Source organism: Poecilia reticulata, chromosome 23 (genome assembly GCF_904066995.2).
Source record: "Poecilia reticulata chromosome 23, P_reticulata-male-v2, whole genome shotgun sequence".
NCBI classification, from domain to species: Eukaryota; Metazoa; Chordata; class Actinopteri; order Cyprinodontiformes; family Poeciliidae; genus Poecilia; species Poecilia reticulata.
The window spans coordinates 18,789,719-18,809,269 of NC_088852.1; the positions used below are offsets into that span (position 1 = coordinate 18,789,719).

General features: G+C 43.6%; 1 protein-coding gene and 1 long non-coding RNA gene across 3 annotated transcripts; one reads left to right on the top strand and one right to left on the bottom strand.

Moving 5' to 3' along the window:
• Window positions 1–3,498: 3,498 nt before the first annotated feature.
• On the top strand, window positions 3,499–18,816 carry pnpla3 (patatin-like phospholipase domain containing 3). Its single transcript, XM_008401563.3, has 9 exons — window positions 3,499–3,796; window positions 4,172–4,404; window positions 4,483–4,548; window positions 12,860–13,069; window positions 14,479–14,539; window positions 14,619–14,819; window positions 14,920–15,052; window positions 15,236–15,343; window positions 16,741–18,816. The coding sequence occupies exons 1-9, from the start codon at window positions 3,610–3,612 to the stop codon at window positions 16,961–16,963; spliced, it is 1,422 nt and encodes a 473-aa protein (XP_008399785.1). The 5' UTR covers window positions 3,499–3,609; the 3' UTR covers window positions 16,964–18,816.
• Window positions 15,338–19,323, bottom strand: LOC103459749 (uncharacterized). Of its 2 annotated transcripts, XR_532805.3 has the most exons (4): window positions 19,234–19,323; window positions 19,081–19,157; window positions 18,882–18,985; window positions 15,338–15,470 (listed from the first exon to the last, which is right to left on the bottom strand). It is a non-coding gene; the product is annotated as an uncharacterized LOC103459749 (long non-coding RNA). The 2 variants fall into 2 exon arrangements; XR_532804.3 differs by having other exon boundaries at window positions 19,081–19,272.
• Between the last annotated feature and the right edge of the window lie 228 nt (window positions 19,324–19,551).

The window sequence follows — 19,551 nt, forward strand, 5'->3', positions numbered from 1 at the left end:
GCGACGCTGGAGGCGGAGCTTGAGCCGCGGTGGGCGGCGACGCTGGAGGCGGAGCTTGAGCCGCGGTGGGCGGCGACGCTGGAGGCGGAGCTTGAGCCGCGGTGGGCGGCGACGCTGGAGGCGGAGCTTGAGCCGCGGTGGGCCGGTCGGAGCGCCGGCTGCTGCAGGCGCTGGAGACTGGGGTTCGGGCGGAGCATAGGCCGTGGGCTCGGGCGGAGCAGAGGCCGGGGAACCGGCAGGACGGCCGGGCGGAGCAGAGGCCGGGGAACCGGCAGGACGGCCGGGCGGAGCAGAGGCCGGGGAACCGGCAGGACGGCCGGGCGGAGCAGAGGCCGGGGAACCGGCAGGACGGCCGGGCGGAGCAGAGGCCGGGGAACCGGCAGGACGGCCGGGCGGAGTCTCGGGCGGAGCGCCGGGGAGCTGCGCACCGGCAGCGGACTCAGGGAGCTCTGGCGGAGCGCCGGCTGCTGCAGGCGCTGGGAGCTCGGGCGGAGCCGAGGCTGTGGAACCGGCAGGACGGCCGGCTGGATTCTCGGGAGGTTCACCGGGGAGCTGCTCACCGGCAGCGGACTCGGAGAGCTCAGGCGGAGCGCCGGCTGCTCCGGGCGCTGGGAGCTCTGGCGGAGCGCCATCTGCTGCGGGCGCTGGGAGCTCTGGAGCTGGGAGCTCGGGGAGGACACTAGGAAGCTCTGGAGGGACGCTAGGGGACTCTGGAGGGACGCTAGGGGACTCTGGAGGGACGCTAGGGGACTCTGGAGGGACGCTAGGGGACTCTGGAGGGACGCTAGGGGACTCTGGAGGGACGCTAGGGGACTCTGGAGGGACGCTAGGGGACTCTGGAGGGACGCTAGGGGACTCTGGAGGGACGCTAGGGGACTCTGGAGGGACGCTAGGGGACTCTGGAGGGACGCTAGGGGACTCTGGAGGGACGCTAGGGGACTCTGGAGGGACGCTAGGGGACTCTGGAGGGACACTAGGGGACTCTGGAGGGACACTAGGGGACTCTGGAGGGACACTAGGGGACTCTGGAGGGACACTAGGGGACTCTGGAGGGACACTAGGAGACTGACGGCGCCTCGGCGCGGGGACCGGAGGCAGCGGGGACTGACGGCGCCTCGGCGCGGGGACCGGAGGCAGCGGGGACTGACGGCGCCTCGGCGCGGGGACCGGAGGCAGCGGGGACTGACGGCGCCTCGGCGCGGGGACCGGAGGCAGCGGGGACTGACGGCGCCTCGGCGCGGGGACCGGAGGCAGCGGGGACTGACGGCGCCTCGGCGCGGGGACCGGAGGCAGCGGGGACTGACGGCGCCTCGGCGCGGGGACCGGAGGCAGCGGGGACTGACGGCGCCTCGGCGCGGGGACCGGAGGCAGCGGGGACTGACGGCGCCTCGGCGCGGGGAATTCTGGAGGCTCGGGGAGCTGCACGCCGGCAGCGGGTGCAGGAAGCTCGAGGAGCTGCACGCCGGCAGCGGGTGCAGGAAGCTCGGGGAGCTGCACGCCGGCAGCGGGCGCAGGAAGCCTCGGAGGCCGATGGCGGCGACGACGTCGATGCTCCGGGACCGGGACCTCCGGTGGCCCAGAGCGATGGTGACGCCAGCGCCCAGTGGCCGGGACCTCCGGCGGCTCAGAGCGCTGGTGATTCCAGCGCCCAGGGGCCGGGACCTCCAGCGGCTCAGGGCGCTCGTGGCGACGTGGTCCCACACCTGGGGGGCAGTACGCCATACGTGCTCCCCACCAGGGACTCTGCTTGTCGTCGCGTTGGTGACCTGGATGTCTTGGGACCGGGACCTCCGGCGGCTCCGGAAGGCAGAAACGGCGGGGTCCATATTCGGGCGGGCAACGTATCAGCCGCGATCCCAGCCACAGGTTCGGGCTGGAAGGAGCTGCTCCGCCCTTAGACCTCCGCCGCGGCTTCCGTCTCCTGGGCAAGTCTAGGTCCGAGGGTAGGCCCAATTCCTCCAGCAGCAGCGGAGAAGGCAGGATCTCTACATCCTTATATAGATCCCGTTGTGCCAACTCCAACTGCTGCTGGATCCACGCCTCATGGGCCATAGCTTCCTCACCGTTAGTTTGGTCGGGTCCTTCTGTCATGAGGCGGTGTGGTGGTAGGTGAGGAGATGACGCTTAGGCCCAGATATGGTGAAAAATGATGAATTTAATGACAATAATCCACACGAGGAACAACAGAGAGCAGCACGGGGAAACAGGCATCTACGGGAACAGACGACATAGATTGACAAGGACCCGACGAAGAACACAGACAACAGGGGAGACTAAATACACACGGGGCAATCACGGGAACGAGACACACCTGGGAGACAATCAACGGGGAAAGACGCAGAGACAGGACTAACAGGGAACAGGATCACATAGAAACTAGAAAATAAACACATAGAAACACGGATCATGACAAAATGTACATTATGCAGCAAAGGAAATTAGAAGACATGTCCATTACGGAGATGATGGACGGGCGATGTGCCCCCTGTTGCATAAGTGATACTGAAGAATAACTGCTATCATTAACGATACAGGGAAGAAGCTTTTTAGTTATCTTGCTTTGCTAGCAAAGTCGTTAGCTAGCTAATAGCACAAACTAGCGCAGCCTAATGTTTGCATGATGATCGTAGCCCGGGCATATTGTCCCCCCCTAATTGGGTTTTAATTATTTTTCAGCTTTAAGGATCTCAGGGCCAGCATAGACTCCCACTTTTAGAGTGGTCATTTGGTATAATAACATTTGGGTCCTCGTTGCTGTTGGTGAGTTAAGTGAAGAGCTACTAAGCTCAGCGTCCTCTGACATGTTAAAGGTTCTAGTAACGTTTCGAGAAACGTGACCTGTACGACTAAAACCAGGAGTAAAGGACGGTGAGAGACTGGATCCGCTTCAGAGCAAACGGTGACATCATCGTCATCTGACGTATGCTGACATAGACCTTAGTGGTGCATTCCAGTTCAGTACGACTTTCGGATTCCAGAACAAATAATGGTAATAATATTCCTAATAAAAAATATCAACCAGGAGTTAAACGGTATTTTTAGGCGTCTTCTATGACTGTAGAATGACTGTAACAAAAAAGTGATTTTTGCGCTTATTGCATCGTAGTTCACTTTGCGTTCAAAGAAACCTGATTTATTTATTTAGTTAAGCTCACAGTTTTGCGGAAGAGTGTATGGAAAAAGAATTCAGATTGTTTTTTACTTATAGTTTATAATTCTGAGCTTAAAGTCTGGATCTTTATAGTCCAAAATCTATTCAGTGCGTGCAGCGCTTGCAGGGTATGAGGTATTTACTCCAGCTTGAAAATCTCATCTGAATTTTCACCCTGCATCCAACTTCAGCATGAAAACATCAAGACAAAGGAGAAGAACATATATATTCGGTAATTAAAGAACTTTGAAGAAGCTTGTGTAATATGAAAACATATTCATAACACCAGTTAGTAATAATTCAGACGGTCCGTGAAGGCATCCCAGGCTGTTTATAAGCTGGGTGTTTACGCGCAGCTGCTTTCGCTCAGTTGCTTCCACTCGGCTAGCAGCAGAGACAGTATCTCCAGGTCCCGTCTCGTCCCAGCTTAGGGTACCCCAGCCGGGGCATGTCCCGCCATGTTCGACCTGAAGGCCGGCTGGAACCTGTCCTTTGCCGGGTGCGGCTTCTTGGGGATCTACCACATCGGAGTGGCCAGCTGCCTGCTGGAGAAAGCCCCGTACCTTGTGAAAGGAGCCACCCGGCTGTACGGGGCCTCTGCCGGGGCGCTCACCGCCTCGGTACTCGCAAGCCAAGCATGCATAGGTAAGAAAAATATTGATTACTTTACTCATGCTTCTTCATAGAATATAATAAAAGCCTTTATTGACATGTATTTGTTGCTTATTGTTGATATGTACGGCCGGTTAAGCTGGTTCAGTGTTGCATATTACAGTTTATTATATGAATGCTGCAGAAGACAGGAAAAGTGATTTAGAGCAGATTGTTCAAAAGTTAACTTCCCCCTGCATGAGTCAAAGCCATTCTCATGAATAAGCATAATTGTAGGAAGCGATCAACAATTGTCGGTCACTACCGACCTCTGCATGCTGACTGATAAAGAGGCTGTTCTGACCTCTGTCATGAGAAAAATGTGGGCCATAAAGTACTGATCGTGTGCTGCTGTTGTGTCTGTCCCAGCGAAATGCTGTGAGGACGTCATCGAGGTGGCAAAGGAAGCCAGGAAGAGAAACCTGGGCCCACTCCACCCAACCTTCAACCTGGTGAAGGTCCTGAGGTCCGGCCTGAACCGGGACCTGCCCTCTGATGCTCACGTCCTGGCCTCTGGCAGGCTCTGCGTCTCTCTGACCAGAGTATCAGACGGAGAGAATGTGCTGGTGTCAGAGTTCAGTTCCAAAGAGGAGCTCATTCAGGTGTGTGTAATGAGGGTTGCACTGAAAGTTTCCCGGTGCTCTGACTGGACCGGCGTTAACCCTGTGTTCTGTCATAAGGCTCTGGTCTGCAGCTGTTTCATCCCCATCTACTGTGGACTGATTCCGCCATCCTTCAAAGGAGTGGTAGGTGTAATGTTACTAGAGCTGAGGGTTAATGATTAATTAGATTAATCGATTATTTAATCATCAAATAACTTGCTTAGTAATTGATTAATTGTTAACTAGAGTATACAAACAAAAAACAGGCATTTGCTGAAAGAACTGAACACTCAGAGCAGTAATGAAGCCAAAACTACAAAAAATATACATGTTCAGTTAAGCACTAATACTGTCACATGTTGACAGTAGAAGGATTTTTTTTTTGCTACAAATAATCAAGCGTTCACTAAAATAATTCTATTATTGCTTTTAAAACGGTAAAATGTTTATATTTTATTTAAAAGGGGATTATTTGTTTATTTGCATCTTCTAATGTATTTCTAATATTGTAGAAAAATGCTGAAGTGGTTAAATGAAAAATCTGAGAAATGTGCCATTTTCTAATTTGTTTAAACATGTCAGAATAATTGATTACTAAGATAACTGTAAGTTGCAGCCATACTTAAGATTATTAGGGCTCAAAACAAACACATCCATGTTTTTCACTAAACAGGGAAAAACAGTAATTATAATGATACATTTTAAACTATATCAGGGCTAATGAAAGCAATGTTTGATTTATCATAAATCTAAGTCACACTTAATTTTTGATGTCATGAAATTCTGAAAAAACATAAGTCTGATTAACTTTGAAACAGAATCATTTAATTTTTCTTCAGGTAAAATCATCTCGAGTTCTGAATTGCATGTTATCTGTAATAAAACGTATAATAAATAAGCTATTCAACAGCTGTTTTGACCTCTTGTTTTGGAGCCCAACCAGCATTCTGACTGAGCTCCTGTTACTGGTTACATTGACTTCCAGAGTCATTCAGTTCAAACAAAGTCTCCCAGATTAGATTGGATCCTCAATGCAGTGATAAAACTGTAAAGTTAAGTGCACTGCTCTGGAAGTAGATGATAATCCACCAGATAAATTCATGTATAATAATGTTGCAAAGTACAGTTCAGTCTTCTAGAAGTTTCACTTTAACACACAAACAAGCGAAGGATTTTCAGCAAACTGTTTAACATACAGAGATCAATAGTAGATAAGTAATGGCCAGAGGGGACACAGGATCACCGGGGAGAGCAGGGTACTGCTGTCTCATGCAGCGTACATGTATCTACTTAGAAGAGTTCTGACACCAAATAATTTAAGGAGTATGATCTCAGAAAAGCACATGTAAAAGTGGCATAAAAAATTATGTAAACTAGTGATAACACCAGATAATCACTACTATCTTGATAAAAAGCAGAAGGCTGTCACCAGAAATTCACTAAAAACTGATTCCCCAAAACAAAAACCATGGCTGCATAGCTGAACAGATCCACTCTGTGGAGAAAGTTTCATTTCCCTGTGAGAAGATTTCTGGGTAAGGTTTCTGTTCTCTAAGTTCATGTTACGACTGGCTCAAGTCCGTAACAAAACGGGATACAATGCAGGGGTTAAAGTGCAGTAAAAGGAATATTCATTAACAAAAACAACAATGGATTGTAGATGTCAGTATCAGTGGTGTAATGCAAATGCTTGGATGTGTTGTATGAGTGCATATGGAAGTGTCGAAATGCAAAGACAAACGCAAATGTGCAAAAGGAGGGAAGCTGAGGCCGAAAACGGAGCACCACAAGTGTCAAGCAGCAGAGTGGACGCCGAAGGCGACCCAGAAGGTGGAGACAGCCAGGTTTAAATGCTCTGTGCTCACCCATTAACAAATCAGCAGCACCTGTAAGGGGGAGTAGCACAAAGACAAACAAGACCTGCAACCCAGGCCCACAAGGCCCAGGGCTGTAACACCCCAACCCTTAAGAAAAGGGCCCCAAAGGGGAACCTTTAAAATTTCAAAATAAATTTAAAATGTTTGGGCTTGTAATACCGAAGATTTTAGTGTTCAGGAGGACCGTTGTTACATCAACCTTCATGTCCCACAGCCATAAGTTGCTGTGCCCATCATGTCTGGTCACTGGTTGAAAGGACTGGCAAAGAATGGTAGAGCAGCTAAAACAGGACATGTACTTATTGCTTCAACACGTTCAAAATACCTTAAGAGAAAACCCACTTACAAACACAGACCTAACACACAAGTGACCTACCACAGGTTCACAGCCAAATCAAAATGGATTCACCCAGTTACCACTCGCAAAAGCAATAACCAGTAATCCAACCAGATCTGAACTGTCACCTAACATAAAAGGCCACAGCAACAAGTGGTCCACTACCACAAAACATTGCTCCACAAGTCAGGTAACCAAGCAAGTGACCAACACAATATGAAGAGCGACGCCCACAACACGATCACCCTTAGCATGGTCCAGCACCATACTCAAAGTTACTGCCGTCTCTCAGCCAGCAACACCAAAAGGGCATCAACCAATAGTGAGCCGACATCGCCACAACACCAAAAGGTCACATCACTGCTTTCCAAATTTTCCTCAGGGCTCTCCTCACCACATATGACCACACAAAATGGGAAGAGCCACACCCACAACAACCCCAACATGGTCCAGCACCATTCTCTTAAGGGATTCAAACAAAACGTGGGCTAACTCCTCAGTCATTTCACAACCAGATTTGAAGCAAACTTTTTTTCTTCCACTGAACTTGCTTCCACTGAACTTGAAGCTTGAACAAGTCCATTTGCTGTCCACCAGACAAACTAGTGATACTCGCCTTTAAAGACGGAGACGAGTTTTGACAAGGCTTACACACACCAACCTCAAACAAATAAAAAATTTCTAAAAGTGCCGATCATATTCAAGGCAAGATCATAACTGCTCTTAGCGCGCACATCTCCAAGATGGTTTTAACCATTAAAAGCCTCAACCTGTTCCATCGTTTATAATGACAGACAAGTGACAATTTAATTCGTCAAAACTCAAAATAATCACCGGCAGTGTGTCCCCGCTAACTGCCTAGCAAAGAAGCTTACTAACTCAACCCTAGTCTTCGTGAGGCGTGCCGATGGGTTTTTATGCATTTAAAAACCAGTGGTACAAGAAAGGCGACCAGCAGGCTGCCATCCCCTCAAAACCACGGAATGCTCCCGAGCCGATGAAGGGAAAAGGGAAGAGTGAAGCTCTACCCGCTGCTCCACACTAGTAAACAACGTGGTGAAACCCCTGTTGGGAAACCCCGCTAAAGCCTAGAAGGGGACACCTGCTCAACAATTCACTAGGAATTTCTGGCCCACTTTTTGCGTCTGGTCATTCTTCTTTTTCGAAAGTTTTCCACTTTTGTGTGTATTGGGGGAAAATGTTTACTCACTTTAAAAAGCCTAGATAAAGAGTGAAAAACAGACAGGGGTTGTGGGAAACTGATCACCGGTAAAGATAAAAACTGCATAAGGATATTTTAATAAAATTCTGAAAGCTTAACCTAAACGTAGTACAAAAAACTCTTTTATAAAAGTGATAAAAAGTGAGCAGTAAAAGCAGCTTTGGCCATGCCATGTTTAAAGTGAGGGAAAGTAAAATGCATAAAAAGGTTTCACATGCCGCAGTCCAGGTTTTATTAGGAATCCAGATAAACCTGAGATCACTGAAGCAATTACTGTGAGACGCTGAATACATAGTAAGCATAAGGATGGCTCACTTTACTGAAATGTTATGTTGCCTGTGATAATTGATAAAGATAGAAGCTGAAATCACATCTGTGTCTCAGACATGTAAACTATGTAGGAACCTTGTCTTCTCTTCCCTTATTCTGCTTCCTGAACATCGCATTCACAACGCCACAGGATCTATTATTTGTGACAAAATGGTTAGAGTTTATGGACAGGAAATCTCCTCCATGTGCTATGTATAGGGTTAGTGCACTGTGTCCTGTCCACTGTGATGTTTACTGGCCCTTATCTTTTCTGTGAATGGATGTGTTTGTTTTGAGGAATAAGAACTGCAGATAGTGAAATAGGACATAGACATGAATACACAGGAGAGGTCACTATGAGAAACTTGCATGCTTTATTGTTTCTTCACAAGTCATTGCCAATGTTGTCATTGCACATTAATTACAGAAAGAAGTGTGTTTTGGACACAGGCTTCATATTACCATTGGTGAGGATCCTGTGTCAGTAAATAAAATAGAGAATACTCCGGGTGCATTCTGGGAGTCCCCCAGCCTACCTTGCACCGCATCAAAAGAGTTTGTTATGCTTCAAATCAAGAAGCCCTTAATAGAACTTGACGTACTGAAGTTGTCTAAAAGATCTCAAACATCTGCACATTATGAAAGAAATTCAAGAACAGATGAGAACCAGCGTCATTAACATTATCAGTCTGGACAGATTTATAAAGCCATGTCATAAGGCTTTGGGATGGCAGAGAACCACACTGAGAACCATGAGTACACATGGAGAACGCAGGAAACGGTGCCGGATCTTCTGTTGCTTCAGTGCTTCTGTTGGGTCAGCACTGGTTTTGGCCTTGGATCTGCTCCATATAGGCCATGGGAGGCCTCTGTTGAACTCTGACCAAAGGGCCAAAAACTTGATAATTCCCAGGATTCTCGCACAAATATTCTGTGGACTGGTGAGACAAAGGTGGGCCTTTTTCTAATAGTTTTTCCAAGGACTGTATGACTGGAGCTGCTACAGTGAAAAAGTCATTTTTCAGGTTCAGGTCCTGTTTTACCAGGAAGCTTTTCACACTTGGATTTAGGGCTGGACAATAAATCAATATATATCGCGATAAATACATGATCAATACATAGTTTCCACAAATCTGAACCAGAAGTGATCCACACAATTTTAGTAGATAAGCTTGTGCTCAATGAATAGCAGATCAATTGCTTCCAGACCAGCAAAAAGAAAATATGTGGACAATCTTGGCCACTGTGCGAGAGAGAAAGATGCATGAACAAAGTCACTGCTGACCCGTAAGAGACGGAGAAGGAAAACACGTCAAATGATGTGGACAAGCTGCCTCTGATCTCCTACTATGACATACTAGAACTATGACATAGTTCACTTCTCTACTTACTAATTTTGCTAGTTTTGTAGTACATTACATTTTACAGATATTTATCTTATTATTACACAGTACTTAAAAATTGTGATTAAAATCAAATCAAATTTTCTTTGTATAGCATATTTCAGCGTCAAGGCATTTCAAAGTGCTTTACATCATAACAAACACAAAAAACAGTCATGCAACATAAAATCAACAATCAAAACATTACATTAAATCAAGTGTCATCATTAAATTCATAATTGATTACATTTCAAATACAACTCTAAACAGGTGGGTTTTTAGTCGAGATTTAAAGGAACTCGGTGTTTCAGCTGTTTTACAGTTTTCTGGAAGTTTGTTTCAGATTTGTGGTGCATAGAAGTTGAATGCTGCATCTCGTTTTGTTCTGATTCTGGGGATGTAGAGCAGAACCAGAAGACCGGAGGGGTCTGGAAGGTTGATACAACAACAGATCTTTAATGTATTGTGGTGCTAAGCCATTCAGTGATTTATAAACTAACAATATCAAGTTATAGTGTAATGTACTTAGTTTATAAGTGTGGTGGACCGAGTTAAAAATGGGAGGAGTCATAGGATAAATTAGAAAAATAGTGTTTCTTTTATTTTAACCCAAAGATTATAAATGTCAAAAGATAAACTGAGCTCATAAAAGAGGTCAAAGAAACAAGACTGAACTCAGGAAAAAATGCAAACAAACTGGCTGTACCAACAAACATAACTGACCTAACAAAGAAATGAAACACATGGGTAGATATGGTGGTTGATCAGACCAATTAAGACACAATAGGGGTAACTAAACAGATTACAATTACAATTACAAATAACACAAAAACAAAGAACAGTACAGCTAAGTTTGGTTAAAGTAAAGACCCAAAAAAGTCATTTTTGGGTAAAGACCCAATGTACAGACATTTTTGGGTCTTTACCCAGTTTAAAGTATTTAAACTTTAAATACTAATATTTACTTGAATACAAAACTTATCTAAACAAAGAAACTACAAATTCCTCCCACCAGCAAGAACTAGTGGTGCAGTCCAATCAGCATTTTTTTAACCCGGCAACCCCAAGGCAGGTAAGTACCATCAGGAAAACAAAGAGTTAGTCTTAAGCAAACAAAATTAACTTTAAGTTGATATAAATACATATGTTAACTAAATGTGCGTGCTAACAACTAGGACAAATGTATCCAAATCAACTAAAAATTGTTTTTATTGAAACAAAAATTGTTGTGTTTGTATGAAAAATAAATTGTGCATAAAAAGAGTTTCTGACATAGGATGGCCATGGGTTTGGCCATCACAGTAAGTTAGGAATGAGGCGAAAGCTAGTTCTAACATTGTGGCTTGTTTATTGTTGTCATAGCAACTACCTGCCAAGATGGCAGTCAGGGTGCGTTCACACTGCAGCCTGAAGTGACCCAATTCCGATTTTTTTTTTTGGCAATTCCAATTTTTTTGCCGGGGCCGTTCACACTGCCAGTAAATGCGACCTGTATGCGTTCTGCAGTCTGAAAGGGCAAACGACCTGAAAGTGTCCCGCATGCGCACTAGAGGGCACAATAGCGTCAGCATTCTCAGTGTTCTGCCAACTGCCATAAAAAAAAGTGCTCAGTGTTTGCGGAAGTAAACATGGAGGCTAACGGTGGATCTTAGCTTACATATTTAAAGTTGTCCAACCGGAGCGGCATATTAACAACTTAATACTCATATAGTCCGTCATGGTTGTTGTTTTTCTTCCCGTTTGCGTGTATCAGGATGCAGAATAGTGAGATTTGTTGAGTATCAGTGACGTTCAGTTCGGATGAATGCGACCTGGACGTTAGGTCGCATTTGAATCGAATATGGGTCACATTCGAAAAAGAATCCGACCTGTGCTGTTCACACTGCCATGAAAAGATCGGATACAGGTCGCATTACGTCAAAAAAATCTGAATTGGGTCACTTCATGCTGCAGTGTAAACGCACCCTGTTACAAAATTCATGGATGTGTAATATCACATGAGAACTATGTATTCAAAGCCCTAAAGAAAACCCAGCCAGAGTGTCAGGCAAACATTATTCTGTATTTTACTGAGACATGGCTGCAAGATTTTATCCCACTACAAAACAAAATCTTACCATGTATTTGTGGTCTACTTTCCTCTGCAAATATTGTAATAAACTTGAAATAGGACAAAACTACCTAAAAAGTAACTTTTTAGCTAGATATAAATATATAGATAATATATGGTATATTCACTAATTTCACTGAATTTCTATCCATCCAGAATTGCACAGCATTCTGGGGGTTTTAGGTGTAGGTCTGCTGGCTCCAGCGTAAATCCAGCGTTATGCCACTATTAAGTCAGAATGTGTGTGTGTGTTCATTGTGGGGACTTCAGTCTGTTTACACAGTCACGTCATGGGGACCTACTCCATGGGGACCTAAAACCTGGTCCCCAACAAGAAGTGGTTTTAAATGACTACAAGCCATTTTAAAGGTGCTGGTGAAGTTTTAGCAATGGCCCATAACACATGTTTTTCCGTCACTTTTGGGTGTGGGTGTGGGTGTGTGTGTGCGTGTGCCTGCCCAGTGCTCACTGTGATCTGCATTCCTGCTCTGCCCTACTTTCTGTAGCTGGCACTCTGTGAAACAAACCTGTTCTTCTCTGACCAAGTGGAAGTTTACAACCAGAGTTGTCCTCCTCTGGGAGCTCAGGGTTAAGGAACCCTTCTTTTCCCGACATGTTCCACAGAATGGAAGCAAGATGTTGTTCTCTGAAGAACAGGAAATCAGTCAAACCTGTCTCCTTCCGTGAGTGTGGCTGCACAGTTTAAAGTGCTTTCTGTGAGGACCATTGATGTGAGAACTGTTGCTCCCTAGTCATGGCAGAGGACAGTAAATCTGTGCTGGACTGATGGAGGTCTGGAAAACCTGTAGGAATCTCCGGCTGCAGAGGTTCATCAGCAAACAGTTTGTATTATTAACTGCTGGTGTGGAACATTAATATTACAAATCTAAAAGTGAAAGAGCTCTTTGTGGGTACAGAAGTCATATTCCACTGGGAACTGAACCATACATCAGGAGGCTGGTGGTGGTTAAAATACTCCAGTAAGAAACAAATCACTCTCTGTAACTTTTAGCAGAAAACTGTTAGATATAATTTTGTAACTTTCTAAGGAAGATTAATGATGATACTAACTGTAATTCAGTAGAAGTCCCCCTACAGTTTAAGTGTTCTGTTTTCTGAAATGTGAATTGTTAATTATTCACAGAAAATTCACCTATTTGCTGAACATCTTCCTGTGTGTGTGTGCGTGTGTTTGTGTGTGTGCGTGTGAGTGTGCAGCGGTATGTGGACGGTGGAATTAGTGATAACCTGCCTCAGTCGGAGCTGAAGAACACCATCACTATCTCACCCTTCTCTGGTGAAAGCGACATCTGCCCTCGGGATAATTCCACCAGCTTCCATGAGCTCCGCTTCACTAACACCAGTATCCAGATGAACATGGGGAACCTGTACCGCCTCAGCAGAGCTCTGTTTCCCCCTGAGCCCAAGGTAGAAATTCCCACAATGCTCTGCTCTTCCTCAGGAAACCATTTAGAACCTGGAGATAGTGCTGTTCGTGCTCCAAGTACACCTCGCTGTAGCAAACAGAAAGGGGCGGGAACGGACCACTTGTCAGTCTCGTACCTTATTTGGAAATGAGACCATGAAAAAATATGCTGTTTTATAAGGTAATTTATCTTTTACAGTGCCAGTAATGCCAGAATTAATAGTAAATAATAGACGTGGTATTCTGATTTAGTAATGTAATTATATTAGTTGTGTTACCACCCCCACGCCACTAGAGGCAGTCGCAAGCCCGAAAAGATGCGACTAAGGAGCAGATTTAGAAGTACACTGAAAGCTACAGAATTTGCTAAAAACTGTGAGCTGCCGTGAGTAAAAGAAAGAAGTTCAAATACATTCTGAGAGTGAAACTCCTTCCTAAAGGTGAAAATATATCACAGATTTCAAAAGAAAATAAATACGGAAGCATAGAACAAATTTAGATCCGGAAGTGAAGGCGCCCCCTTCACTTCCGGATTGCAATGATCTCATTTCCAAATAAGGTATGAGACTGACAAGTGTTCCCGCCCCTTTCTGTTGGCTGCAGCGAGGTCCTTCTCTCGTGCCCCACAACTTCAGAAAATGCGAACTCTCCTGCCCCCTGGTGGTCACACAAACCTGGCTCATTCAGATTTAACGTGACACTTTGTAAATGGGCAGTTTAAGTGGCAGCCATTTTAGCTTTCTGTCCTTTTCCTAATCATGGTGAATTTTATTAAAGATTGTTTTTTTTTTTTGGCCAAGAAAACATCTTTGGTGCTGATCAGGAATGTAACCCAAAACTTTATATCAGTTTAAAAACAGTTAAGTGATTATGTTAATCCGTTTTCATTAAAATCCAAATAGCTTTTTTCCAGTTTGGACTTTCATTTAGTTGTAATGATATCACCAGTCCAGAATGTTTGTGAGACTCAACAGTCAGAGTCATACTATGCATATTTTCACAAATTCAGCCTACTCTTCTCTTTCTATAAAAACACATACATGTGCATATTTATATGTAAAATTATATTTTTTATTATACCCTTTTCTATTTTAAATGTATTCAATCAGAGTAAAGTGGAACTGAAGTCAAATTGCTTGTTTTTGTGCACAAACTTATAAATCTGATTCTGATTTCAATGTTGACCAAAAATCGTGAAACACAAGAAGCTGTTAAGAAACTCATACAAATGATGCAACAATATTTGTAGAACAAATTTAGATTTATTTTCATGTTTCTTATGGTCCTATTTTGAAACACTTCTGCTACCCTGCAGGTAGTCAGAAATAGCAGTGGCAGCTGAAGCCACTGCTGATGAGGTCAGAGGCCTGACCTCATCAGGCCTCTGACCTGATGCCTTCCTCTTCCTCAGGTTCTGGCTGACATGTGTCAGAGCGGCTATAAGGATGCTCTGCGCTTCCTTCAGGAGAACAGTGAGTCCCGTGTTGTTCTGCCTCCTGCAGCCTTGTCTTAGCTGCAGTTAGCCTGAGCTGTGTGTGTTTGTGCTGCCAGACCTGCTAATGCTACACTGCCCCAGTCGCAGCCTGCCAGACAGCTCTGGAATCGCCCCCGGCTCTGGCCCCGGCTCCAGCAGCTGCTGCTCCAAGCCTGCTGAGAGCACCAAGGAGTGGGTGCTGCGTAGACTCCGCCTGCTGCACAACAAGCACTGGTGGCTGGATGAACACATTGTTCTGCCCACTCACATAAAGAAAGGTGAGAGCAGGATGTTGACTCTAAATTTGAAAGTTGATCATTACAGATAAGATGACGCCTCAGCATGCAGCTGAATAATCCCCCTCATCATGTCTGACAGTGTTCTGTGAGGCCTGCCAAGACAAATCGGGCCTTTATGCCAGAGTGTCTGGCATGCTGCCACTGAGAGTTGCTTCCTATATGCTGATGCCATACACACTTCCAGTCCAGTCAGCGTATTCTGTGGCCCAGAGGTAAGCTGGAGGGATCCGCAACATGTTTATTAAAAGTTTTGATTTTCCATCCAGTTCCAAATGACAATTAAATACACAAAGGGTAGTAGCTGTAATGTGACAGTAACTGCTAAACATTCTGTGGGCGTTAAACATTTCTTCATAGAATATGATGTATGTGAACATGTGGTGTTTGCGCGGCAGGTTTGTGGAGTGGATCCCAGAGGTTCCTGCTGACGTGCGCTGGCTGTTTGGGGTGGCAGGTGACGTGTACAGACAGGCCTGGAAACCCAACGCAGCTGCTGCCAATAGGTGAAGCACCTGAAGTCATCCATTACTTCACTTTAAAGTCTTGTAGTGGGCCTGTAGTAGGTCCAAGTATCTGAGCTGAGGAAAACTTGGATAAAGGTACATTTCAATTGACCAGTCTATTTGTTTCCTTGAAGGAGAGAGAAACAAATATGGACGTTTTACCACAATAAAATGTCCATTGTGATAATGATAAACAATACAATAAGAACAATTTGCAATGTTACTATTTTCGGTAACTATATGGCTGTGACAGCTTGGCACAGCAATCACAGACCCACACAAACAAGTCCTGCTCTTAAAAACATTTAATTTCACATACACTTCTTTACCATACCAGTCACTGAAAGCAGTGCACTGTGTGTCACTGAGCTGCTCACAGTTGATTTGATTGTTATTGATAATCAATGAACAAACAGTGGAGAAAATAGTCAAACTAACAATCCTGATAATATGAACAGCTTTGGAGGGTTTTAAACATCATTAATTGGAATTTATTGTGACAACAATAATTAACATTTTTATCATAACAAGAAATTTACCACAATAAGTGATAAATAAGATAAATGCCCACTCCTATTTCCATACATATATATTTTTCCCGATTAAAGCTTTAGTATGTAACTTTCACAAAAATATTTGTTAATAGTGCCACCATGTTATGACAGTATAATAAGAGACAGATTATTTGTGGGAGGATTGAGCTACTATTGCTGTCTGAAGAAATGCATTGCTCAGAAACAAGCAATCAGAGTCAGGAGGAGGGTCTAAGTGCTGTCAATAAACTTGTGTTCCTGATGCTCAGGATGTGGAGAAACAACTTATTGTTCTATTATTGTTCTCTTAAACAACTTATTGATAAAACCATTTATCCGTGCTAATTGGCTTTAGCATTCATGGAAGTCCAGGAGAAGCTGTGGCGTAGCAGAGAGAGTTTACACAAAGTAAAAATTACTAGTTGGACTGGCAGATTAATTTACTATAACATGGGAAGAATGTCTTATTACAAGTGAAATAACCTTCAAGTGAAATTAGTACTAGTACTGAGGGCCAGTGAGATTCCAACTGGTGGTGGACACGCTCTCCTGAACACTCTGGACCATAAAATATCATATCAACCCAATCCGACCAGGTCAGACTAGACCCAACCAGGCCAGACCCGACCAGGCAAGACCCGACCTGAAGCTTTCAGTGGAGCGAGTGGCTGACCTTGCAGAAAGTCTCACATTATCCGGGAATTTAGTAAATACAAATTATTTTGATGACCCTAACTGATTTAAAAATAAAATATTTAGTCTGGTTTCATGTCAGATAGTAAAAATAAAATAAGTGGCTCCATCTGTTCTTAAATGATTTCAGATCAGATCTGTTCATTTATAATCTCTTGTTCTCTTGTACAGTGAGCGCTGCCTGAGGAAATGCTTGAGCGTCCCGCCGCTCCCTTCAGAGCCTGAGAGTCCCACACAGGCTATTGTCCCTGCTCTTTCTTCCTTTGACCTCCATAGCAACTACTGGGACATCCCATCATCTACCTCCTCCTCCCTCCCTGCCCCCACCTCCCCACAGCAAGTCTGCTTCTTTGTTGGCTCACAGGATGAGGCTCAGAGCCCTGAACCGCTGTGAAAACCTGGCCTTTGACTGGACTACATTCTGCTCCCTCTGGGTGGAGGGAAGGTGGAGTGAGCCTCATGAGGACTTGGCCCCTCCCACTAGGGAGCAGAGATGTGCTTCAAGGCAGATGAATGTAACTCTACCTGTTAGCTGTAAATTTGCACATATGTATTTATTCCAAAGCATTTATCTCGATTCATATTTTATTTTTCTGTCCATTAACCAATTTTTCTCTACATCAACACATTGGAGTTTCACTGTGATGGGTCTTCAGTAAGTGACTTTAGAAGTATTTCATGTAAGTTTTGGAGGTGATGGAAAGTCAGTTCTTTGAAAAACTGATGGTCAATTTGTTTGAAGTCTTTAAAAATGTGGAAAATATGGAGTTTGCTTTCAGTGTTTTTAAAAGTTTTAATATGTATGGAAAAAGATACAGTTTCTGAACTGTATTTAAAGACAAAAAAAATCTGGACTTCCAAAATTAAATGCTTTTATATTTACTTTTAAAATATAAAAACAGTCTTGTTTTCCATTGTAAAACTGTTTTTGCTCAATAATTCAAACCATACCATACATTGCCTATTTTATTTAAATTTGAAAAGTGACTGCTGAAGTGTGTGGTCAGAAAGATTGGAATTGTTTATCTAAACTTTATTTAGTTATCTAATTCAACCTTAACCATTTCCATCTAGCCAACAGTAATGCATACTAATAAAAACACTATTTCAATCAGTTCAGGGTGTTTTGTTATGAGCTGCAGATCAGATGATGACTCATGAGTAATAATTTGGGGTTTCATAAATAATTAGTAAAGTTGATGCATCTCATTAGTTCCTGGAATCCTGGCCTTTCTGTCCCCGATTACATTCGCAGCCTTACAACAGAATAACACTGTACCAATAGACACACAAACAATTAATGGGCTTCCAAAAGATCTTGATTACATAATAATATGGAGTTAAATAATGTTGCCTTCATGATTTTGCAGCTGCATGCCATGCTGTAATATCAGCAACATGTCCATGCAACAGTCATGTTGCAGTACAGTGAGAATGGTTTTAAGGTCTAAAATATGGACGGGGCTAAACATCTTCATAAATTGTTTCATTTGCTTCTCCTTTTCAATCTAACAATATACCAGTCAGTTTGTTGCTTTATTTTCACTTAATCTGCCTATTAAAACTGCAATACTGTCGTCTTAGGAGTTTGAATTGATTGCATGGCTTATTTGAAATAATTACAAATATTTTTTTCTTCCATTCTGATTAACTGGGATGTTCTCTGAAGATTTGTTCCACAACCAGTTCTAGAGCCGTTTGATTTTCCCATCTCTACATCAGTTCAGATGTGACTAAAGTTCAATAAATTCTACATCAACTGTAATCTTAAATAACTTCAGTTCAATTTAAAAATACTTTTTATTCCTAAAAGGGAAATTAAATGTTGTATGATGTGACTTTTACAGACAGGTAGATGGAAGGAAAGATGGAGGAGCAATAGAGCAGGATGGACAATCAGCAAGGTCAGACATATTATTCTTTAGGAAAGAAACGGCTGCTCCAACCAGGTGCTGCCTTCTGTGGGGTTAACATAGAAATGACCAAAAGTTTTACTGCCCTCATTCCAGGACACCACATTTTCAAGCTTGTGTGTATTTGGAGATATCTAAGTTTTCTTTTTGATGTTACCAATAACTTCAACCAGACTTTTGAGAGAAATTCTGAATTAAAATTAATTTATGGTTAATGATGACATATTGCTTGTTCAGCCATGATTTTTTTTTCCCTTTATGTTGTGTGTTCTGTAGTCATGGTGACTGGTAAGCTTTTTTTCAACATTCAAAATAAAGTTTTATTGTACCATCATTTGTTTTGCAATCATGATTTGTAGAATTTTTTACACTAAACAAAACAACAAAGACTGGCCTTACCTTCCTGGGTCAACAATAGGGTGGGTGGGGTCTTCACACTGTTGTCTCTGGAGCCAAACTCACTTGTGGTGGTTTTACATTCTATTGCACTTACTTTCTCCACCCTTGTTGAATAAATTATGAAAGAATGGAATACGTTGTGGTTTTGTATAGTTATGGTTAAATTATTACACCAATATCTGAAAATATATTTACTTACATTTACTTTTATCCACATCTTCTTAGCTACTTCTTTCATGTCATTTGTGTTTTTCTTGTAAAGCGTTTTTCAGCGTCCTAAAAAGGGAAGTTTGATTCCGTCTTATTATTATTATTATTATTAGGTCGCTTTCCTCAGTCGGATGATGCTCACTGCGCATGTGTCTTGGATCCTCGCCGTCATCATTTGAAGGCTGACCTCACGGTGCTCTGTGCTGTGTGACTTCAGTGCATTAAAACTGATCTGATTTCAAAATAAATACAGGAGCATAACTAGTGTGGTTTTACGATATTACATCAAATAATTTTTGAAGCGCTTAACACTAAAAAATTGTCAGTAAAAAAAAACAGTTAAAAAAATAGATTAGCGTTTGTGTGAGGAACAGTTATGCAACTCATTGGTGCTCATTTTTTGCGGCCATAGAGGCTTTTATTTTATTGGGATGGAACGAGAACATGCAGTCAACCCAGG